The 23,779-nt window shown below is 49.2% G+C and overlaps 3 protein-coding genes across 5 annotated transcripts; 1 reads left to right on the top strand and 2 right to left on the bottom strand.

Moving 5' to 3' along the window:
* Nucleotides 1-2,608: 2,608 nt before the first annotated feature.
* On the top strand, nucleotides 2,609-5,150 carry LOC101762610 (SNW/SKI-interacting protein). Of its 2 annotated transcripts, none has more exons than XM_004953933.4 (2): nucleotides 2,609-4,575; nucleotides 4,971-5,150. In XM_004953933.4, the coding sequence occupies exon 1, from the start codon at nucleotides 2,754-2,756 to the stop codon at nucleotides 4,572-4,574; it is 1,821 nt and encodes a 606-aa protein (XP_004953990.1). In that variant the 5' UTR covers nucleotides 2,609-2,753; the 3' UTR covers nucleotide 4,575; nucleotides 4,971-5,150. The 2 variants fall into 2 exon arrangements, with proteins under 2 accessions (XP_004953990.1, XP_004953989.1); XM_004953932.4 differs by having other exon boundaries at nucleotides 2,610-4,575; nucleotides 4,670-5,150.
* An 8,538-nt stretch (nucleotides 5,151-13,688) lies between these two features.
* LOC101762209 (F-box protein FBX14) lies at nucleotides 13,689-17,127 on the bottom strand. Its single transcript, XM_022827648.1, has 3 exons — nucleotides 16,323-17,127; nucleotides 15,197-15,707; nucleotides 13,689-15,098 (listed from the first exon to the last, which is right to left on the bottom strand). Exons 1-3 carry the CDS (start codon nucleotides 17,045-17,047, stop codon nucleotides 14,337-14,339), a joined length of 1,998 nt encoding a protein of 665 aa, XP_022683383.1. The 5' UTR covers nucleotides 17,048-17,127; the 3' UTR covers nucleotides 13,689-14,336.
* Nucleotides 17,128-18,706: 1,579 nt separating this feature from the next.
* LOC101761527 (pentatricopeptide repeat-containing protein At1g73400, mitochondrial) lies at nucleotides 18,707-23,515 on the bottom strand. Of its 2 annotated transcripts, XM_004953929.3 has the most exons (3): nucleotides 21,582-23,515; nucleotides 19,978-20,107; nucleotides 18,707-19,215 (listed from the first exon to the last, which is right to left on the bottom strand). In XM_004953929.3, the coding sequence occupies exon 1, from the start codon at nucleotides 23,294-23,296 to the stop codon at nucleotides 21,644-21,646; it is 1,653 nt and encodes a 550-aa protein (XP_004953986.1). In that variant the 5' UTR covers nucleotides 23,297-23,515; the 3' UTR covers nucleotides 18,707-19,215; nucleotides 19,978-20,107; nucleotides 21,582-21,643. The 2 variants fall into 2 exon arrangements, with proteins under 2 accessions (XP_004953986.1, XP_004953987.1); XM_004953930.3 differs by lacking the exons at nucleotides 18,707-19,215; nucleotides 19,978-20,107 and adding an exon at nucleotides 20,114-20,957.
* Between the last annotated feature and the right edge of the window lie 264 nt (nucleotides 23,516-23,779).

Here is a 23,779-nt window from a genome sequence, read left to right as displayed (position 1 = left end):
AATAAACTATGCGTGAGCAAGACTTGCAGAGGTGCAGTTGCAGAGGCATGTGCAGGTACACTGTTGCTGGTGGTGGTAGTCCTCTTCACATCGTATGATACTCTGATGAGCCATGAGTTCAGATCGCTGTAGACATTACGCTTCGGGCGGTCTCTCCTGCCTGTCCCCCCGCGGCGTGAATCGTGGGTCGCCGCGGAGGGCTTGTCTACGAAGTGAACTTTTGGTGCCAGTGAGTGGTGACCACAGCCATTGGCAGGTCCAGGCTGCATCAGTGCATCACCCATACCATACATGAAGCCAACGGAATTCAATGGTGTGCTTGGACGGCCGCTACGTCACAAGCGGGCGCGTAGCTGACGGTGCCGGTGTCCACGCCCCTCTGGAAACTTGCCAGGTTTCACGGGCTCAGCGGATGCGATTTCCCCGCCTGGTCCTCCCCCATGGCTGCAACAACTCGGACCTTGCGGTGAGAGCTTCCCAACTTCTTCACCTGCAGGTAAACTTCTGCAGGCCAAGCTGCAACAACACATGTACGATGGTACGGCAGGATTGGCTCGTGTTTTCTCGGTGCGGCAGTGCGGGTTGCTCCTGGTAACAGTGGCGAGGGAGATGCAAAGGAGCCGTGGCTCCAACGTAAGATTACACGGGGAAGAGGCGGGCGAGCCAGCGACGAGCGGAACCGGAAGGGGAAGGGCTTGGATCTCTGTGCAGCTGGTGGTGCTGCTGCTGCGAGCCTGCGACGGATCAATCATCGGAAAGAGACAGATCTGGAGCTGTTTGGGGCGGGGAGGCAGGGGCGTGCGCCCGGCCGACGACGGAGCGCAGCGCAGCCACGGCCCCCGGCCCGCCACGCACGGGCACACCACCGTACCGAGCTAGGAGTCGGTTTGGAAAGGTCTTCCCCCGTGCGCCGTACGTGCCCCGCGTGACGAGATGATTGTTCGGTGTGCGCAACGCGATCGCCGGGGACCCGGCGTGGCTGCGAGCTGCGATCTGATCTGCCGTGCTCGGTGCTCCTCCTCCGTTTCGAATCTGGGATCTGCTGCCTGCGGATTCGCGCGGGTTTGTGCGAGGTAAACAGCGGGCGACTGCTCTTTGGCGGGAAGGCCGAGATTGGATTAGGGCAACTCCAAGTTCCTTAAAATTAAAATTATGTATCGGAAGCTCTTTCAAAAAATTTTTTTCCCCAAAAACGTATCAACCCACAACAGTTTCCTAATAACTAGCCCCCTAATATTTAAAAACATGCCACATCATCATATTGAGCCTATTAGAAGTTTGTTTCTTTTTCCCCTCCACCACCGTGACCATGTCTCTCCTTCACTCCTCGCGTCGTCTTGTTCCCTAGCTCTCTGCGCATTCTTTCTTTTCCCCTTCCCCTTCCAGCCTTTCCCCTTCTCTCTTCTCTAATCTTGTCACCCTTTTCATCTTCCTCCAAAAATGGATTTGTGGTGCGGTGATGGGCCGGCGAGATCCCACTGCCGCCTCGAAGAAGAAGGGGCCGAATCACATATGCCTCGTGGATCTCGCCGGCGACGCATCCGCTCCCCGGCGATTCGTCCATGTCGATCGGAGGCTGATTTGCGTGCGGCCGCGAGAGGCCCGTGCCACGGGACTCGGTGCCGTCGGAGGCCCCCGCTAGCGAGAGCGCGAGGAGGAGGAGCCGCGCCGCGCACGCCAGTAGCAGCGCCGCCACGGTCGCCATCGACGGCCTCCCGCCCCCGCCGTTGGCGTCAGCGTCGATCTCGCCGGCAACACCATCACTCCCCTGCGATTCATCACCGTCGGGAAAGGACTGGCATCGCCGCTGCCGCCGCCGCTTGGGAAAGGAATGGCGCGTGTGGAAAAAAATAGCGCCAATGGTAGGCGTGCGTGGGCGGATTGGGGGAGAAGCGCCGCGCAAATTTGCAGGCGGAATAGCTCTCGACGCGGTGGACGCAAATTTGTGGTAGGTTTGAGAGACTTGTTGGAGCAACTTTTTTCCTATTTCCCCCTAATTAAAATTTTAGGATTAATTTGAGGGAGTTCTTGGAGTTGCTCTCAGGCAGCCACAAGGCCTAGGCGGCTGGGCGACTGTTCTCCGAGGACCGAGGGCTGCGTCTCTGAAAATTCCAAGTTCCGTTACATTTTCTTTTGGGCCTCTTAGTGTTCTGCGATTGGCTCATCGCGTTAATGCAAAGAGTTTAACCTGTTGTTGGCTGTCGCGTCCAAGTTATGGTTTAACCAAATGGCAGCCACTGAAGTTTTTTTATCAATCAATTGGCCACGACAACAGAAGTTTCTGCTCAGAACCCACAAACGTCGTGTCCAGCCAAGCAATTCTCAATAGCATCCAGTTTATCTCCTTTCCTTTTTTTTTGAATCTAGTTTATCTCCTTTTTCTATACAGGAAGCATCCGGATCCGGTTTATCTTGAGCATACTCATCACGCCTAACGCGTCGTCCACGTCACGGACTAGGAAACCCGCCTTTGTTTCGGACTCCGCAATGGCACCGAGGTCTTCCCCGAAACAGTTCAGGCGGCCTATCTGTATCGTCTTCTTCCGAGCTTGGGCCTTTCCGTGTTGACAAAAAGCCCAGCCCACCCAGTCGCCGCCATAACCGACCGTCCTAGTCAAGCCTTATCACTTTCCCCAAAATTAGAATCAAACCCTAGCTCGTCCTCCTCTTCGATCCCCCCCGATCCCCACCAGGCGACTCGCCGGAACCCTAGCTAGCCCTAGATCCACCGCGCCGCTTCCGCGGCCGCCGCCATGGCGACCCTCAAGGACCTCCTCCCGGCGCCGAAGACGACGGCGTCCACCTTCTACGACCACAGCAGCGACCCCTGGTTCAAGGAGCGCTACGGCGGGGAGCCGGCGCAGGGGTCCGCGGCGGCGAGGCCCGCGGCCGCCACCAGGGCCATCCCGCCCTACGGGAAGCGGGCGGGCTTCGTGCCGCGCCGGCCGGAGGACTTCGGGGATGGCGGCGCCTTCCCGGAGATCCACGTCGCTCAGTACCCGCTCGGCATGGGCCGCCGCGACGACAAGGGCGGTTCCAAGATCCTCGCGCTCACGGTCGACGCGCACGGCAGCGTCGCTTTCGACGCCGTCGTCAAGCAGGGCGAGAACGCCGGTAAGATCGTCTACTCCAAGCACAGCGACCTCGTGCCGAAGATCGCCACGTCCGATTCCCAGGCGCCGGTCGACGGCGACGAGGAGCAGAAGGAGATTGAGGAGACCACAGAGCGAACGAAGGCTGCCTTGGAGAAGGTTGTCAACGTACGCCTCTCAGCTGCTCAGCCCAAGAATGTGCCCACGCATGATTCTGAGTCCAAGTTTATCAAGTATAAGCCGTCCCAGCAATCCGCGGCCTTCAATTCAGGCGCAAAGGAGAGGATCATTAGGATGTCAGAGATGGCAGTGGATCCTCTTGAGCCGCCAAAGTTCAAGCACAAGCGGGTGCCTCGGGCGTCTGGGTCACCACCTGTGCCGGTGATGCACTCGCCACCACGGCCAGTTACAGTGAAGGATCAGCAGGATTGGAAGATCCCGCCATGCATTTCGAATTGGAAAAATCCAAAGGGGTACACAATTCCACTTGATAAGAGGTTGGCAGCTGACGGAAGGGGGCTGCAGGAGGTGCAGATTAATGATAACTTTGCAAAACTTTCTGAAGCATTGTATGTCGCAGAGCAGAAGGCGAGGGAGGCAGTACAGATGCGCTCCAAGGTTCAGAGGGAACTACAGCTGAAGGAGAAGGAGAGGAAGGAGCAAGAGCTGAGGGCTCTTGCCCAGAAGGCACGCATGGAGAGGACTGGTGGCCCACCTGCACCATCAGGTGTGCCTACTGGTGGCAGCAGGGGAGCGGTTGAGGCTATCGATGAAGATATGGATATGGAGCAACCACGTGAACCACGTGAGCAGCGCAGGGAGAGTAGAGAAGAGAGGGAAGCGAGGATCGAGCGTGATAGAATCCGTGAGGAGCGCAGACGCGAGAGGGAGCGGGAGAGGAGGCTAGAAGCCAAGGATGCTGCAATGGGCAAGAAGAGTAAGATCACGAGAGACAGAGATCGTGACATCAGTGAGAAGATTGCTCTGGGTATGGCAAGCACTGGTGGTGCCAAAGGTGGTGAGGTCATGTACGACCAGCGGCTGTTCAACCAGGACAAGGGGATGGACTCTGGGTTTGCCACTGATGATCAGTACAACATCTACTCTAAGGGGCTCTTCACAGCGCAGTCCACGATGTCTACGTTGTACAGGCCTAAGAAAGATGGTGATTCTGATGTGTATGGTGATGCGGATGAACAGTTGGAGAAGGTTATGAAGACTGAGAGGTTCAAGCCTGACAAGGGTTTCACTGGTGCTTCAGAGAGGACTGGCAAGCGAGACAGGCCTGTGGAGTTCGATAAGCAGGAGGAGAATGATCCCTTCGGTCTGGATCAGTTCTTGACTGAGGTGAAGAAGGGAAAGAAAGCCGTGGAGAAGATTGGAGGTGGAGGCACCATGAAGGCAAGTGGTGGGTCCTCAATGAGGGATGACTATGATGGAGGATCTGGGAGGTCCCGCATTAATTTTGAAAGGGGGCGTTAAGGTATTTGCTCTTCATGATATCTTTCTGCATGTTTTCAATGCATTATCAAATGTTTCAAGTGGTGCCATGTAAGAAGGTGAACTCTTTTTGATAGGAAAGGGCTTCATGTCTAAGCTACAGCAGGTCATGTCCCTGCCGTACTTTCAGTGGTTGTGTTAAAGAGTGTACTCTTTAGATCCTATGATCCTTATGTATTTGTGTATCAGTTAATGATGGGATCTATCATCTTCTTTACCCATATTATGTAAGCATACGTCTCTGTTGAACTTTCAAGCGGAATGAATTTTAAATACATCAATCCTGCCAAGCGGTAGGAACTTTATAAATACATAAATTATACTGCTTGTGGGATATGGAAGAACTCAACATACCTATTTGTTGGTCTGTCTTGGAAGGGTGAATTCATGCTGATGCTGCGAAGATTATGGCTTAACAATTTTTTGAGGGTGAGATGGATCTGATGTTCATAGATGTACCGAATAGGATTTCATCTTTGGGTGTTTTGGTCATCTGTAATCATCGAGTCGTTTTGTTCACAGATGTATTGAATAAGAATTCACCTTGTGATTATTGCAGTGACCATGTGTTGCTTGGCTGTGCTCGTTTTGTTAATGTGGAGTTTCGTGGACTATGTTCAATCTATTTTATTCGATGATGGCTTTGTATTACAGAGCCTTGTTCTGAACATGTCAAAAAGTCTCCTTGTCGATGGCTGTGATTTTCAGAGAACTCGTTTATGTGTAGTAGCTTGAGGGGTTACTTGACAGCATGATTGCTTGGTCGCATTTATGTGTTGTAGTAGCTGAGGGGGTTTGTACATGACCGCAACATCGCGTGGTCCTTTTTTGTAGAATGCAAACTAGCCATGAGATTGATAAGATTCAATCGTGATGATGATTCTTTTGAAATTTCTGGTCGTCGAAGAAGCCAAACATACCTCCCTGGTGCGACATTAAACAAGAACATGAGCCTCAACATTAGAAACTCGTGAAGCAATATGCTTCTTGCCTTAATTTCTTTAGGTTTGATGAGTACACAGGTTCTGCTTCTGAAGATTTTTTTTTTCGGATAAGGAAGCTTGATTAAATTTCAAGAGCATTACATCATCAACGTGATACAAAGTCTTGAAAAATACTCCCGACCTCTGCATAGCGGGATGCATACAGCCTATATATGACAATCCGTAGACTAGATCGCCATCCATGTGCTTGGGTAAAAAACTTCCTTAGCCACCTGCGCCAATCGTAGTAATGCTGCAGCAACCATATCATGTGAAGCTGGCTTCTGTAAGATAGTTCATGTATGGAGCCAATGTATAATTTGAAAGATAACTTGCAATGAAGATGAGTTATTTTTTTACCAAATACTATATCATTTCTGCATAGCCATAACGACCAACATGTAGCAGCCGCTTCTAGCGGAATTAACGGTTTCATATCCTTTTCAATGCCCTGTAGCCAATTCCCAAATATATTAGACACACTATGAGGTTGAGAAAGCCCAGATGCCGCATATATAATGGACCACACCGCATGTGCAAACCGACATTCGAATAAAAAGGTGTTTAATTGTTTCATCCTTATGACAGAAACAACATCTTCTGCTCCTTTGCCAATTGCGTCTTGCTAAGTTATCTTTTGTCAAAATCACTCCCCCACATAAAGATTTTAGTTTTTAACAGAGCTTTTAGTTTCCACAGGCACTTATTTAAATTGGAAACATTGCTATGGATCATTGCCAGGAGGCTTCACTGAGAACTAACCACTTAGGTGTAGATTCCATTGAAATTCATCTGATTCCTTTCTTAGCACAATGTTAGCAATACGTGGAAGCAAATTGTTCCAAGCTGCTAACTTGTGTGCAATTAGATCTCTTCGCCAAGTTATGTTCAATGGTGAGGTCCCGAACACTTCTGCAACATTGTCATGTTTGTGACGAGCTATGTTGTACAAATAGGGATATTGTTCAGCAACGTTGAATTTCCCAACCATTTATCCTTCCAAAACTTAACTTGTGTTCCATCTTTAATTATGAAGGTCCCAAAAGATAGAAATTCCAATTTTGCCTTCATAAGACTGGCCCAAAAATGGGAGTCCCTGTTTCTCCACCGAGAGTGGTTTAGAACCAAGATATTTATTACGTAGTATTTGTTGCCAAGTCATGTCTGTTGCGAGTAGCTTGAAAAGCCACTTACTAAGCAAAGTAGTGTTTTTAAAATCTAAATTTTGAATCCCTGGACCCTCTTATCTTTCGGCTTGCGGTACTTTCGTTTCTGGTCATCACTTTGCCAAAAGAATTTTGGGCGAAAGTAGTCCAGTTTCTTGAGTACCCCTTTGGGGATCGCAAAGAAAAACATCATATACATAGGTAAACTACTAAGCACCGAGTTAATCAGTGTTAGTCGTCCCCCTATGGAAAGATGTTTACCTTTCCAACTGCTGAGTCTTTTCTTAAAGCGCTCCTCTACTTTCTTCCAATCAGCATTTGACTGTTTCCTATAATGTATTGGAATACCCAAATACTTCAATGAAAAATATCTCTAGTTACAGCCAAATAGTTCAGTATATTGATCAATTATTTCTTGTGCCTTGCCAAAGCAGGAAATTTCACTTTTATGAAATTTGATTTTGAGTCCTGATAGTTGCTCGGAAGCACAAAGCAATAGCTTCATGTTACGTGCTTTCTCTAAGTCATGTTCCATCAAAATAATTGTATCGTCAGCGTATTGTAGAATAGACAATCCATCATCAACAAGATGTGGTACTACCCCACTAATTTGACCATCCACTTTGACTCTACTTATTAGGATTGCTAGCATATCAGCCACGATGTTAAAAAGTAAGGGTGGTAATGGATCCCCCTGTCGAAGACCTTTCTTTGTTTGGAAATATGACCCGACATCCTCATTAATATTAACCGCTACACTACCTCCCGAAATGAAAGATTCAACCAGGAGATCCACTTGGGCGAGAAGCCTTTCATCCGTAGGGTCTGTAATAGGAATGGCCATCTTACTTTATCATAGGCTTTTTCGAAATCAATTTTGAAAATAACCCCATTTTGTTTCTTTCGGTGCAACTCGTGTATGGTTTCATGTAAGACGATGACACCCTCTAGATGTTGCGTCCTCGCATGAAGGCCGTTTAAGTTGGGCTAATTACATAATCTGCAATTGCATTAACTCTTATTGTAGCCACTTTGGTAAAAATTTTAAAGCTTAAATTCAATAAGCAAATTTCTGTATTCGATTTGCATCTTTTGGGATCAATGTTATGACTCCGAAGTCGAGGCTAAAAAGGGGTAAGGTTCATTTATGTCTGCGCATGAAGATTCGTGATCGCTTCGAAGCATTAGCTATCACATACGCAGCCATGTCTGCGCCAAGGATATTGCTTCATTGCATCAACGAAAGCCAAAGCTTCCATACTCTGGAGACGATAGACCAATTAACCCGCTAAAGACAGTGCCATTAGCATCAACATAATTCTGTTCTAGGAAACGCTCCTTGCTTTGATTTCCTTTAGGATTTGATGAGATGCTGCACACACGTGCTGCTGAAAATTCATGATCGCTTCCAAGCTGTCTGAAGGTATCACGCACTTGTGCACACCCGTGTCTAACGCAAAGGATGATGCTTGATTGCAAGCCAAAGCTTCCAGAGACAGTGGACCAATCAGCCCGTTAAAGACAGTGGCATTAGCAGCAACGTAATTGTGTTCTTTGCGCAGGCCAAAACCTGGGTGCTTGCTGGGGCCAAGTAACTGGCGTGTCTCTTGCATAGAGTGTGATTCATTTCTTTTATGGGACTTCTGAGCCCATCTTGTAATTTTTCAGCCATCGGCCGCCTCTCCTCTTTATTAATATACTCTCACCGTCCTATGAAGAGTGCAATTATATCCTCCGTCCTATGAAGAGTGCAATTCTAATTTTTCTAGGATAGATTAGTGGTGACGTGTTTTCTAGGACAGAGTGCAATTATATCCTTATTTGTTGGCCACATGCAGTAAGTTTTGACATGCAAATCAGATCTGGCCACTTAATTAGGCGGTAGTTAGATCTATTCTCTAGGATTGCACTCTTTTATGTGATTTTTTTTTCAAAAGGTAGGATTGCACTTTTTATGGGACGAAGGAAGTAACAGGCGGATCTTCTGCCGGTTCGTTTAAAAAAAATTATGTTCTTTGCGCCATCATTGCCGATGTTGGTTGATCAGGAGGCGCTATTATCCATTTGGGTGCAGGTTGTTTGATGCTTCAATGACGATGTTGCTGCTCTTTCCTCACATACTCCTAAGTAACATATCCCAGTGTTCCATGTCATGAAGAAACGCTGAGGTCCCTTGAAAAAGAAAAGGAAGAAGAAACGCTACGGGCTATTGAGATGGGCCAGCATCAATCACGACTCGCATGGGCCATAAATTCCGGCCTGCTAGGCTCAAAACAAAGTAATTTTGGGCCCATCATGGATCTTTTTTTTTTTCCTTGCACAGGAATCTTAGTTTCCTGTGAACCGAGCGTGACATTTCAGCCATGACCACCACCCAAAAGAAACGGAAAGGAGCGAGACGAATATTTCGTTTCACTATAGCATTACGACCTCAGGAACAAGTTGGTTCCGGCGTAATCGGCAAGGATTTTGTATGGGAGCAGGGCGACCACAGAGCCGTCTCGTCGGCGACCCCAACTTGTCCGGCGCCAGTTTCCTCCGCTCGATCCCTGCGCCGTCCATCTCGCTACCGATTCTGATGCTAACAATCTCGCTACCGATCACGAGGACGCCTTCGATCGCCCGCTGCATCCCTCTGCTTTTCGCCGCATCGATCCGTTGCACAAGACGCTATCTTTAGACTGTGCAATCCAGCGGCGGCCTCGACAGTGTTCTGACTGTTCGTAATCTGACGACGGCCGGATTCAGCACTGTCGATCAGCCGCCCAAGTTATTCCTTCGCTTTCGAACTTTATCAAAGTAGAAAAATTCAGGCTTCGCTTCGTTGTACATTGTACCTACTGCAAGTGAACGATTCCGTTACGCATTGCACACATACGCCAACCCGTACGCATCAGTCCTTCCCGTCAATTTCGTGACGCATATCGTGAGACTATTTGAAAGCTACGCTCGTATCCTGCGGGGTCCCCCATCAACGTGACTTCTAATGGCCTGCCCAAGAGAGCACAGAGAAAGATGAGGACGACGAGCGAGGAGCTACTGCTACGTGGGGAGGTCAAGCAAGCAAAAGCCGTGGAAAATTAAAGAAGGGCGGTGGAGGAAAAACACGGCGCGAACGAACCACGCGTCGCGTACGTGCGAAGGGGCACGTCCGGAGATCGTGTCCCGATTCGGTGATCGCCTGGTCGCCGTCGCAACCTCAGGCAGCATCCCCCGTCCTCCTCGCCGGCTCGTCCACCGGCTGGCCGGCCGGCTCGCGCGCGCGCACGAGGACACGGCCCCCTAGCGGCCAACCTATCGTGATCCGCGCGCTCGGTTACGCGGCCGCCCTCGACATCATATCTCGGTCACGATCGCGCCAAGGGTCGCGGCAACGTGCGCGGCGCCGCGGCCCGCTGCGGCGCGGGCGTACGTGTGGAACGTGCCGTGGCCGAGGGGGAGAGGGATCGGTGCGCGCGAGTGATCACCTCCATGTCCGGCTGCCTGACCGACCGCCCGCCTTTCGGGTCGTCAAAAGGCAGCGGGGCCTTGTGCTTGCGCCACATCGACACTGTTGCTCGTTTTGTCCTATCTGCTCGTGGACGTGATTGAACTGGCATGTTACAAGTCTACTACCGGCTACCGCCCATGTGACGAATAGCGGTGTTAGGACGGGGAGTACCTAATTCCATTGCCAGTCAGCTCCTCTCTCTACTTTTTGCGAGGAAGGAAGCTTCTTCGTTTACATGTTGCCAACAAACAACCACCAAATCCTTCAACAACAAATGAGTACATCATCCACCGTGATTTTTTTGATTACACAACAAGCCTGCTTTTTTTTTTCCAAGAAAAGAGATCATCTCATCTCCGTTTTCCATGGCACAACGAGATATTTGTCAAAAAAAAAAATTCACATGTGCCATTCCAGGTTCCCCCTGATTCCGACCTCTAAAGGTGACACCAATCAGAGCCTAGCTACAAATCACACTGTGCATATTCATGCTGCGGTGCTGCCACTTTCAAGCTAGCTTTCCAAAGGAGTGGACAGGGAATTGCATAGGATCGGCAACAGCACCGGATGTTGACTGGTTTCAGCATCACCACCACTTAGTCCGTGAAAACAACAAAAACACAGTATTCTCCTGCCGAAATTGTGGTCCTCGGATCCGAAGACGACAAGCGCCGATCCAACGTTCGCCGCCTCACTGGCGGAAGAATCCGACGCTGCAATCGCCGGAGATATCAAGGATCTGGAGCCGGCCGGCGATTCCGAAAGCCACAAATCAACCTCAGACACCGCAGAGCTGTCCCGATTGGTACCTGTGATCCACACGAATTCGTCAAAGGCCACTGAGATCTCTTGCGAAACCCCGGCACAGGTTTTGTCGTTGGTGAGCAGCCGCGAGCAATGATGGTTGGTGCGTGTTCGACCGATATCTGGCCAGCTTCTTCGCTTGTGGCATGGGCCTTTGTCATGGTTAGGCTGCTCGTCCCATTCCAAGATCATTTTTTCTCGTCATCTTTCTCGGTAGATGCTAAGCCGAGGACAACGACCTGCCTTGTTTTTCAGGCTTGTAGAATTCAGGCATTCAGCCACGCGGTTGGCCGGTTGCATGAGTTATGGCCTCTCTGCCTCTCTGGTGACTTGGTGAGGTGTCGAGTTTACGCGCAAAAGGGATGCAGATTTGACAGGGATAAGGTGACGAACAAGGGCGCAGCCAAGATTGTTTTTGGCTTGTAACGAGTAGACCTGAAAGGGTTTACCAGCAAAATGATTGTGGCTGCACTGTTCTCGTACTGTCCGATTGACCGACTCATCAGGGATTGAGAGTGAAAAGTAGCTGGAGAGAATATTGGATAAGGGTTTCGTTTCACAGGGACAGGAAAAAAAGGTTGTTTGTGTCTATGTAATCTTCAGGTTACATCGCAGGGCTCACTGTAAGATATAATACCGAAGATAGGATATAGTTGACAGGACCAACGAAATGACTGATGAGTTCAGACGAACCGATGCTTCCAAAAGTCGAAGATTTCTAGATGACTTGTATGGATTGGCACAGATCTGCCGGGTGCTCTTTCAAGGGCTCAAACTGGACCGAAATTGCTGATCAAATTTTAGCTAAAGTAGCATACTTTGCATCCAGCTACAGTTTATATATCTTTGAGGATGGAGTGTATCCCTCTTGCTGCTGCAACCAAACAAATTAAACATTTGAATTCTTCCAATGGAACACGGACTTCCCTAGAATTTTTCTTTGACAAGGAGATATGACTATTTCATTTTCATTTCATGTGAAATTTATCTTTTTTAAAAAAACAAAAGTGAAATTTATCTGAAATTCTACCGGTCCTATATCCTAACGAGATGATCGCGCCGATTGGCATCTCGTGAGAGGGACAGAGAAAGATGCACTGCTGAATGCTACCATGCCACAGGAAGAAATCAAAGCCCGGTGGACGGCAGGCACTGGTGGCTGCACCTGCGGTGAATCGATGACGTCGTACGTTCCAATCACCAGCGTTAGGGTCCCTCCTCTCCGATTCGGCGATTCCCCGTTGTTCGTACGCAACCATCCTGTGTCCTGTGTAGGGTAATCTTGACTGGCCTGGTGAGCCATTTACACGACCTTTACACCAACCCATTGCAGCAACACTGACTCGAAGATTTTATGCACTAATTAACACCGGTCTAAAAGACTTGATTTCTTTAATTTCCTGCACTAGCACAATGACTGAAACGATACGTTTCAGGTCCCGTTTGAATAATCCTGTGACTTTGTGAGGCTGTAGTACAACTCTGGCGTGCTGAGGCCAAACATGCTGTTTACTCGCCGACGTGAACCGAAATCTGAGACCGAAGCACCTCGACAACGACAAAATGGCACCGAAACTGGCCTGCCCCAGCACGTTGCATCATCTTGGCGATCTAGCCGGCCAAACTGCCAAAAGCAAAACATCTCAGGAGTTTGCTCGTGGCATTCTACTACCAAACAGGCTTTATTTTCAACAACAAGAAGCTAACAGTATCCAAAGTACCAAACTTCCCTTCGTCCACCACCATCCGGTTAGGTTTCTAGGCAAGTTCGTGACGCGTTGCTACCAGCAAGAAAGGGTATCTCCCCAGCGGCTTGATTCTCCCAAACCAGATGCCTCTCCTCGAGCACCCACAAGCGAAACCAAACAAGGCTAATCGGGGTCCTAAAGAACCCGACAACCTCTTAATGACAGACACGAGGAGCGCCATAAACAAGGCGTGGTATCATACCAGAAAACCCTAAAAGAACCTGAGATCTAAAAAGGCCCAGGGATCTCAAATCCTCAGCGGAAAAACCATCTAGATCGAGGCGACCGATCGCCCCAGATGCAGCAGCTCATGATATAAAGAAACGGGCAGATCGAACTGGATCCTGGAGAAAACAAATGCGAGGTGCAGTGACCCCAGGAAACAAACCACATGCCTGCCAGCCTCTCAGCCGGGATGGCACAGCAGAGATCTAAACAATGCATTGATCCATGATAAAGAGACAACACATCCTAGTTAACTATTCGCGATGACGAGTTAGGGTCGTAGCGAAAACTGTAGTGGTTAGCACGCGGATGGTGGTGCTCAACTGGGCGTTCAAATATGCAGCAATGGAACTCCATCACCATCAGTTAGAAAACTGCTGTTACCTTTGCCAGTTGGGGTCGGTGTTGAGCTGCCTTGACGACCCCTCCAGGATCCTGAAAGGTGCAGAAGGGAAAAGGCAGCAGAATAAAAACAGACGGCCATCAGTGCAGTTGATGTCATGAGGCTCTACAAGAAACAAGGACGACGACTATCAGAGCAAATCATTGGTAGGGCCTATCGTTATGATGGCAATTCAATACCGAGGCTACGGTGTTTATTATAGCGATAGAGCTGTCACAGTCGAGGTTACATATAGATGATCATGGCAAGCAATGGAACAGTGATGACGATGACAAGCAGGGCAAAACCAAACAATGCCGATGAAATTTCAAATTCCTCCAATAGCTTCTTGATTAAAAATAGCAGAGGGTGGAGACCAAGAAAAGGGATAATGGTCTACAGGTCTACAAAAATAACTCATGAGTGCTAAAAACGTAGAAAAAAAGGGAGAAAAAAATAGCGTAGCCGAGTTTTGGATAATCTAAAACATAATGGCCGATGGAACATTGAAGCTTCGGACATAGGCAGCATTGCCATTCCTTGGTCTGAGCAGAAAAACAAAAAGGGAGATGGCAAGATACAAGTAGCTTGAGACTTGAGTGCCGAAGAACCATCCGAAGCCAGCTGACTGGAGTCAGTGTGCAGTCAGTCCCTGTGCAATCAGTCCCTACTCATCATTGCTATACTGTAAGACCAGCGCCAAGCGCTCCGATGACTTGCTTTGGACGTGCTCCTCAACTGCCCCAACTCAGAATGCCGCCCTGCCAGCCCAACGATCAATGAAGATCAAGAGAAAAGAATAATCAGCAGCCTCTTGATTTACAGGAGCATTCCTGCGGCAACTTGAAAATCATCCACAGGAAGCTTCCCTCGCTGGCTCTGAAAAACTTGATGAGGAATAATTGAACAAACATGTTCGTGGGTACAGCAGGTTCCAACAGCAGTACTACAAGAGGGTAACAAATGGTGGAGCATCATTCCTTGGTCCTGCCAGTGACCGATACAGGTACAACTTGTCAACAATCTCAGCCTCCCCTTCATCATCAGGGTGGTCCTTGATTACTTCAACCACCAAATTTTGCATTTGCTGAGCTACATCTTTGCAGCCCCTCATAGTTAGCCTGCATGAGTTCATCCATAAGAACCTCATATTGTAGAAGTAGTTCAGTCCTGAGAGCAATCCCTTGTCACTAAAAGGGCTATCTCTGACCTCAAGCTTCTGCAACTTAGTGCATCCCTCAAATATATATTGCAGGGACATGTCACTATTCCCAGCAAAGGCAACAGACAGAGTCTTTATTAGCTTCCCATATTTCCCAATGTATGCAAAAGCTTTATCAGTAAGCAGGCCAGAGACTGAAAGTCTGGTGAGCTTCTTGCAATTCATCACAATTGCACCAAAACCATCATCCATGGGCTCCCCGGTGATCCGATCAGGCCGGTGGCGGCCCATAATACAGAGGCGGAACACCACAAGGTCAGGACAGTTCTTGGACATAGCAATTACGGCTGCATTTGTCATCCGCTGGCAGAAGTAGAGGATTGATTCTAGCTTCCGGCAGCCTTCTGAGATCGCCTGAAGACCAACATCTGAGACTGAGCCCTCAGAATCTTCAGAGGCATCCAAAGGAAAAACTCGCAGCTCACGGAGTTCCGAGCATGTATCAGCCACAGCCCGAAGGCCTTCATCGCCCACCGTATCAAGAACCTAGAGTAAGAAATTTAAACATCAATGCCTACGTTTTTAACTGCCAGTTCACATAAAAATTAGTATACGCATCAATGTGAATCTGGAAGGCAGCTTACCCAGAAAGTGCGAAGATTGATGCAGTTGCGAATAACTGGTTTGAGTTCCTCAGCAGTTAGGCTTGCAAAGCTGAAGTTTAGAGAAGTGAGCTTGGCACAAACTGGGTAGATTGCTGGGAGGTATTCTGGATTAACATCCCGGAAACCTGATAGACAAATGAGCGACCTGGATGCAGCAAAAGATGTAGCAAGCTCAGTCACAGACAAACCCCCACCAGGGGCAGCTTCAGATCGGAATGCACCAGTTCCAAAGTGCGTGAGCTGGGGTGCTCTTGCCATCAGACGGCGCAGCTGCTCTACTGACACATGGTGGTTCACACGCAACCGGCGCAGGGCTGGTGAGCGAGCAACCAGTACCTCCAGGGCCTCAAAGTTGAACGGAACGCTGACACAATCAAAGACAAGTGACTCCAGAGAGGTGTTGGACTCTGGGAACTTGGAGATCCAATCCACCAGCTCATCGTCCTCATCCTCAACGTAATCTTCAATGAGATCTAGCACGCGAAGATGCCTACAAAATCAAAACCACCAACCGTGACTGTGAGATACCAGTGCTACAACTTAAATGCTGCTATTAGTGTTCCTATTCCCCAACAACGGAAAGCAGACAGCTTGCAACTGGAAGTACCCCAAATCTGGGTGTAACCAATTTAATTAGCTAGACTATTTTGCCAAGGACCTTGGGGTAAATGGAAAAGATCAAATTTAAACTTTGCCAATAGAAACCATAGGACTTTCTACGGCAAGATTCGACTGTGGCAGTACCAGGTGTCACGAGCTCGGTGATTAGAACAGCAAGAACAATAAATAAAGATTTACAGGTAATTTTGACAGGAAGGCGAGTTGCGATCAGAAACCAATACGGCCATAAAAGCTCGGCGAGATCAGATTCTGATCCATGGCACGGTCGGACCAATAAAACTGAAAAGCGTAAAGGGCTAGGAGTGCACATTAAATAAGGGGGAATTTGCGTGGTGCAGCTAGGATTGAACAAATGCACGAATGGCATAGTATGATACCCTCCCAAAGCGAGGAAAGCTGGTAAAATACTCCCCCGGATACCACAAGGCCGCTTAGATTCAGCTCGTGTGCAACAATAGAAAAGTTGAGTGCTACGGCGACGTACCGGCAGAGCTTAGCGATGGCGGCGAGGCCGACCGTGCTGAAGCCGTCGCAGCACACGAGCGAGAGCTCCCTGAAGAGCGGGAACGACTTGGCGACGAGGTGGAGGTCGTCATCGGAGATGGTCATCCGCTTGAGGCAGATGCGCTCGAGGCGCGGGTACGCGGGTCCCAGCGCGGCCACCCAGGGGGAGACGTAGGCGCCCCAGCCGTACGGCACGAGGCTGAAGTCCGCGAAGCGCGGCTTGCCCTTGAGCACGACGGAGCGCAGGCCGCCGAAGCGCTCGACGGCGCGCCGCGGCGAGACGGCGTAGCAGTTGCCGATGAAGAGCTCGCGGCGCGTCTGCGCCTCGGCGCGGTACCAGGAGCGGCAGACGAGCGAGGCGGCGTTGCGGTCCCTCGCGGCGGTGAGGAACTCGAGCACGCTCTCGAGCACGTTCTCCAGCACCTGGTCCGGCGGCGCCCACCTCCCGCCGCCGCCGTTGCCGCCCCTCAGATCCGGCTCCCACCTGTCGCCGCCTCCCCCGCCGGGGTCGTCCTCCGACATCTGCGAGGGCGGCGAGTCGGAGTCGTCCTCCGCCGCATCGCGCATGCCGGACGCGGAGGAGGACGAGGGCGAGGCGGAGGACGCCGTGGGCGGCGCTAGGGTTAGGGATTGGGGGATCTGGGGAGGGGAGGCGCGGTGGGGTGCGGGGGAGGAGGAGGTGGAGGACGAGTGGGGAGTGCTCATGTGAGACCTGGAAAAAAGGATTAAATAATGATTAGATCTGAGAGAGGAGCGAGCGAGCGAGGTGGACTGGGACGCATCGCAGGCGGCGATCGAAAGCCTCTGCCTTTTTATTCTCTCGCCCTCACCTCTCTCTCCTCCGTTTGGCTGGTTTCGGTTTGGGCTTGCAAAGAAGACGCCAACGCCAACGGAGATCAGATCGGATGCCAACGGCGGCCGGCGACGCCCGGGAAAGGAACAGGACGATACACCATTACGCTGCTCGCTACTCGCTACGCACGGGTGGGAGACGAAGACGTTGTAGTTGTAGCAGCCAGGAGGTGCTAGCATGGGCTTTGTTCCTTTCTCCTCTGGGCAACGGCAAGCTCGTACTAGGCTTCCAGTGCTCTTGTCACTTATTAGAGCAAGCCTAATAAGCTTATCTTTTCACAAATTCCAAAAAATATTTTTTATTACGATGATGGTAACAAGAGCCTTTCCTTGCTACCTCAATGATGGTAACACACGGAGGTTTCGTTCGTGCTTTAACCAACACTAACCACCTTAATTCCTTACCTCTAGAACACTCAAATCTGGCAGGACGGCTTCATTCTACTCCATGCACTGTATTTTAACACTAAAACGGCAAAGAATGTTTTAGCATTCACAGAACTATCAGGCCCGTATGGGGAGTTCAGAAACTCCGGGAGAATCATCAGGTACATACAGGCGACCAGATACACGTATTCAAACCGGGTCTTGACTCTTGACTCGTACGACGAGGTGTTGAAAGAAGGCTACAGTGACAGGTGAGGCACTATTGCGAAGCATGGCTCCTCCTGTCACGCAAGGCGACACTGTTTGAGTGCTCAATCATGCACAACACAACGCCCGGGCCCCGGGGCGCCCACTGTTCAGCTACATCGCGAGGTCTTGCTCGCTTTACTCCTGTGCCGCGTGCCGCGTGCACCGGTGTGTCCGTGCAGCTCACGAGACGGCCGGGCGCAGGGGGCGGCTCGGCGTCTGATCGAGCAGAGCGGAGCAGGTGCTCACCGGCTCGCCGAACCACGTTGACACCACACTGCTAGCGAAAGGGAAGACAGCTTCTGGTGGAGTGTAGTTTCTGTTCGCTCACTTTCTTGGTTCATCATCACCGCGTAAATTGCACGGTCGTGTTGCTTTGTTGATGTTTTGTCATTTTTCCCGAATGGCGATTGAAATCTACAGCATGGACCATAGACCATGAAACGTTGCATATGACGGATAGGAAATTTTTACGTTCCAGAGAAGAAAAAACATGATAGCTTTCGGAAAAAGGGAGAAAAAAACATGGCATGTTTTGATTCCTTTTCTTTCTACATGTGGTTACTGCATCGTTGGGCATACAGATTCCTCTGCGAGAATAGAGGCAGCCCAAAAGAAAATAAAAAAGATGCGGGTTTCACAGACTGAAAGGTGAAAGCTATCAGACAGCTGCTTGACTCGGAGAATCATGCACGGCGAGGGGCGGGAACCCGGAGAAATCACTTGGGCCATGTTTAGTTACTCCCAACTTCCAACTTTGACACTATGCAAAAAGAAGATTCCCCATCACATCAAACTTGCGGTACATGCATGGAGTACTAAATGTAGATGAAATTAAAAAGTAATTGCACAGTTTTGTTGTACTTTACGAGACGAATCTTTTGAGCCTAATTAGTCAATATTTGGACAATAATTCACAAATACAAACGAAACGCTACAGTGTGCTACAGTGCTGTAACAGTAATTTGGCACCTCCCAAATTGGCCAACTAAACAAGGCCTTGGCAGTTGGCAGAGATATCTTTTCCGTCAGAGCCAACCATATTTTACCTCGGGACTCATGAAACCTCGCGACCCCCGAAGCGCTCGTCCGGCCGGGGCCCCTGCTATGCCATGAGGTCTCGTCTTCAGAGAATTCCACCTGCGCTGCGCTCGATTCGATTGAAGGCATCCGATGACAGCTCTCAATTCCAGGGTTTCTTGGCGTTCCCGGCTCCCAGCTGGAGGAAGGGTGTGCAGCTATGGCCGTCCTAAATGTAGCTCACAGGCTCACAGCCTTGAGTCCTTGATTGCTTGGTACAGCAGCTGAACAAGGACCAGAGAGCCAACGCGGGTCATAAGCCTTTGGCCCGACATGTTGCTGTCTTGTTGATAACCAGTAGCCGCCACCTGCAAGTACGGAAGTACAAGCATGAACGTTAGTTAATACTGATGAAGCTTAATGCTACTTGGTACCAGTACCAAAACTTGAAGACTTGAGTCAAGTTAGCTGATGGCTGCTGATACAGTGATACCTGCTTCCACGAATCTTGATTCAGTCATACTGATACTAGTTAAGTCATTTATTGTTTCGCTTTACTCTTGTGATTTGCTGGAGTGTGCATTTATATAGACAAGTTTACCATCTTTAGTTCGACAGTGTAGCCACAATTAGCACCATAATTTTGATGCAGCTGGAGTGCATCATACTACGGTTAGGTCTTCAGCTTCGGACACCAGCCAAAATGACCAAATTTCAGTCACTGTCGCCCCTCTACATACAAGCACACTACTAACAGAGGGAAGGGTGCAACTCCGTTCCATTTTAGGGAAAATGAACTGGATGTGTAGACCAGTAACAAATAAAATCCAACTAGAAACAAGCTACAAGTAAAATGTTTCCTTGAGCATCTGAGTTCTGAAATAATCCAAAAATTGATATTGAGAAACATGTAGTCAGGACTCAGGAGTTGAGGAATGTGGTGCAGAACTGCAGATCACATGTTCAATGGCAGGAAATTCAGTTCTAGACTTATACAGTGCACAGAGGGGTCCCACATGAACAAGAAGGCCATAAAAGAGGCCTGCTTCATAGGACTCAAAACAAAATAAGAATGCAGATAATATTTCTTGCGCCAGTTAGCTACAGCAAGGGTGGGGTTGGGGGATTACCTTGTGCATGTTATGTTCAAATGCAATGATATTCACAGCCCTGGTTCAATTAAACAAATGAATGAGTTCATGCAGTGCTTCTTCCACTCCAAATTGTTCCAACAATGTGTGCTGGCATACATCAACCACCCTGCACAAAGTCATGTTCAGAATAAAGAAAACTCCTGCTTAGCAAAACCAAACTGAAAAATAATGGCCAAAGGACTGCAAGTTACGTCCTTCACTAGTCTACTAATAAAATTGTCAAGAAAACTATAATAACTTTCACAGTATCCTTTTGCCATAATCTCATTGATGAATACCTGACAAAAGCTCATATATCCCCAACGAATGAAACTGAAACTGAACCAGCTTACCAGCATATATGCTACCTAGCACCTTCAGACCTTATCTATGCTACTCCAAAACATTAGATTATTGGGAATTTACTTATTTACAGAGGCTACGGTGTTGATGGCGTGACCACTACTCTGCCCCTATACTTTGTCTTATTTACCCACCCTTGCCCTGTGTGCCTGTGTCTGATTATTGGGAATTTACTTATTGACTTATTTTATTTGCACATACCAAAAATTTCCCCTATGACACCTCGTATGAACCACTTATGCACACACACACACACACATATATATATATTTATTTATTTATTTATTTGTTCTGCCACTGCAACGCACGGCCGCACGGGCAATGTTGCTAGTTATTGCAAAAATTTCTACAAAAACTATTGGCTTAGCAGCTATCCATTTAACCCTTTCTTGTAATCTTGTCCTAAATCCTTAGAGCTGTAATTCAAGGAAGGTTCCACTTCCCTCCTGCTTAGATCCCAGATAGGGATAACAAGCAAAATTCTTATATATCTGGTTGATCCCAGAAAAAATTGACCATCCAAATCTTGAGTAGCTTGGCTACATCAGGCATTCCAAGCCTGCTATAAGCTGTACATGCCCATTGCTCCTTGATAGTTCAGTTGGTGATGTTAGCTGAAATGAGAAAGGAACGAGTTCGGCAAGACGACCACTAAAACGGCAGAGTAAATAAGCTCAGTTACCTACTTATCTTTCAGTAAAGATTAGGTGTTAAGATCAGTGACAGGAGCTCATTGAGACACCCAACTACTTGCGATTAGTCAAGTAGACACATTTTTAAAACACTTGGTGTCTGGTCCTGAAGAAACCATCTACCAAGCCAATCCAATTCAGTCCAGTAAAATCAACCCTAAACGATCCTTAAAACATTGAAAGACACCAAGGAATCTTCCTATTCAATAAGCAAATATCGGACTATTGGATAAGGATGTTACATAATAGCATATCCAGAATAGTATTCTGCATAATAAAAAGGCAAATATCCTACTTCATGTTGGTATTTCTATATATACATAGACTCCATTATAGTTCGAACAGGCATTGCACTAACTTTTGGGGTGAGGAGAGGCTATGGTACCGAACAAGTTTACCATTAAGGCAGCAGATGCGGGATAAGATATACCATAAGAAAAGAACCTGATTGGAATATGCTATTTGTTTTGCCACTTTAGATGTACTACTGATTGCATAAACAACTTAAACAACATGTCTAGGCCACAAACCACGGTGCATTTTTACCTTTGAATGAGCTTCTGATTATCCATAGTAACAAGAAACCACATCATCAATAGTAACAGCACTCATCTCCTTCTCAGACCTATGCTCTTCTTCTTCTGAGTGATCGCAAATCGTCTTGACATCGCAACATTGTAAAATCTCCTCATATGCTCGGACAATCGATGTATCGCGCTAAGGTCGCCTACAGCTGATAACCGCAGCATTATAGCATCAAACTTCTTATATGAAAGTTTCATGTCACGGTTTATAACCTCATCTAGAAGAGCACTTGCATCTTCTGTTCTTCCACAATCAAACAGACCATCGATCATTATTTCATAGGTATCAATAGCACGTTTACATCCTCGTCTGTCCATCTCAAGCCAGATATCTAATGCTCTATGCGCCTCTCCCATCTCAAAGAACATCACCATCAGCATATTATAGGTATGAACACTGGGCTCACAATGTGCCTCTATCATTTTCTCACAAAGTTCAAGTGCATCATCAGCCTTTCGAAGACTACAAAGTACCTTAAGAAAGCAATTGTAGGTGACAATGTCAGGAGGAAATCCAGCCTTTCCCATCTCCTCCAACACACGATAGGCAGCATCCAGTTTACCCACCAAGCACATCCCTTCAATCAAATCTTTATAAGTCGATACGTCAGGCATACACCCACTACTTCTCATATCTGAAATCAGTTCAAAACACTCCTCCATTTGATCAGCCTTAGCTAGCGCAACAATCATAATCGAATACGTCTTGGCTGTGGGTGACGATATCGTTGATCCCTCATTCCTCATGAACTCAAACAACTCCCTTGCCTCTGACACCAATCCAGCACTGCAAAATGAATCGATAGCTGCTATGTAGGTGAAACTATCTGGTGTGTGCTTCATCTGAATCATTTCCTCTAGCACCTTCATGGCCTTCTTGGGATCCCTCGCTCGGCACCACCCGAAGAACAGGATACTGTACGTCTCGGCATTACCCTGCAACTTCCTCTTCACGCGGCCGAACACCGCCTCCGCCTCCTTGACCATCCCACACTTGCAGAACGCGTCCAGCAGCACGTTGAGCGCGTCGGTCTCTGGCGGCGTACGCATCCGAACCCGCCGCTTCTTGGCCAGCTTCCTCATGTGCGTGAGATGCTTCTCCGTGTAGGCGCGCAGGATCGCCAGCAGCTCCTCAACCGGCACCGACCTCGTGCCGTGGCGCTTCATGTGGTCGAGCACGTCGCAGAGGACACCGAACTGGCGGCTCTTGTACCGCGTGCCGGAGAGGATGTCGATGATGTCGTTGTAGGTGGCCGGTTCGTGGCTGTACCCGTCCTGGTGGGACGCCCAGGCGAAGAACCGGAACGCCAGCTTCTCCTCGTAGCGGAGGCGGTGAAGCACGTCGGCGACGAGCGGGGTAGTCAGCTCGGCGCCCAAAGCGTCGAGAGCGGCCTCCGTGCCCTCGTGGGCTTCCGCCTCCGTCTTAAGCATGGCATCATAGATCCTATCAGAGATCCCGGCGAAGCGCTCGTCCTGGAGGTGAGTGGGGAGGATGGCGTGCTCGGAGAAGAGCCGCCGCGCTGGGAGGATGGGTAGATGGGACGGCGGCGGCAGGATTCGGGTGGGGTGTAGCGGTCGGAAGGAGGATGGGTTGGGGGAGTGTGTGGCGCCGTGGGTTGGTAAGGGCGCGGCCGCGAGAAGGCGGCGGAGATGGCGGAGCCGGGAAGGGAGGTTCATCGTGGGATTTGGGAGCGGAAGGGCAGGCAGGGCGCGGATTTGGAGGTTGGAGAGGATGATGAGGGTGGCCTGCGTAGGAGGGAGATTTGGGAATAGGGATCGCACCGCGGCGCGGCCGCCGGTGGGGCGCCCCGGCGATGTCTGCGCTCCTGGTAACGAATGGGGATGGGATTTCGCCGGAGACAAAGCCGAAGGGCAGGTGGACCTTGAGAGTTTGCGCGCTCGAGTGGCTGTGACACAGCCCACCCCAGCGCTCGCTTCTTGGACTGGAACCAAGCCGAAGCCCGCATAGCTTGCGCGCTCGAGCGAACACAGCCCACGAGCGTGCGTACGGCCCATGAGTTTTGTTAACCTGATGATGTTTTGCCGCGGACTCGCTGCAAGCCTGCAACTGCCAACTGCAAATACGTTTTGTCAGACAACATTTTGTAAATAAAAAGATCTCAAAATCCAGAACGGCAAGGAAGAAATTGATAAAGGGAT

Source organism: Setaria italica, chromosome I (genome assembly GCF_000263155.2).
Source record: "Setaria italica strain Yugu1 chromosome I, Setaria_italica_v2.0, whole genome shotgun sequence".
NCBI classification, from domain to species: domain Eukaryota; kingdom Viridiplantae; phylum Streptophyta; class Magnoliopsida; order Poales; family Poaceae; genus Setaria; species Setaria italica.
Note: the sequence above shows the minus strand (reverse complement) of the source record. Positions and strands in the feature narration are given on the sequence as shown.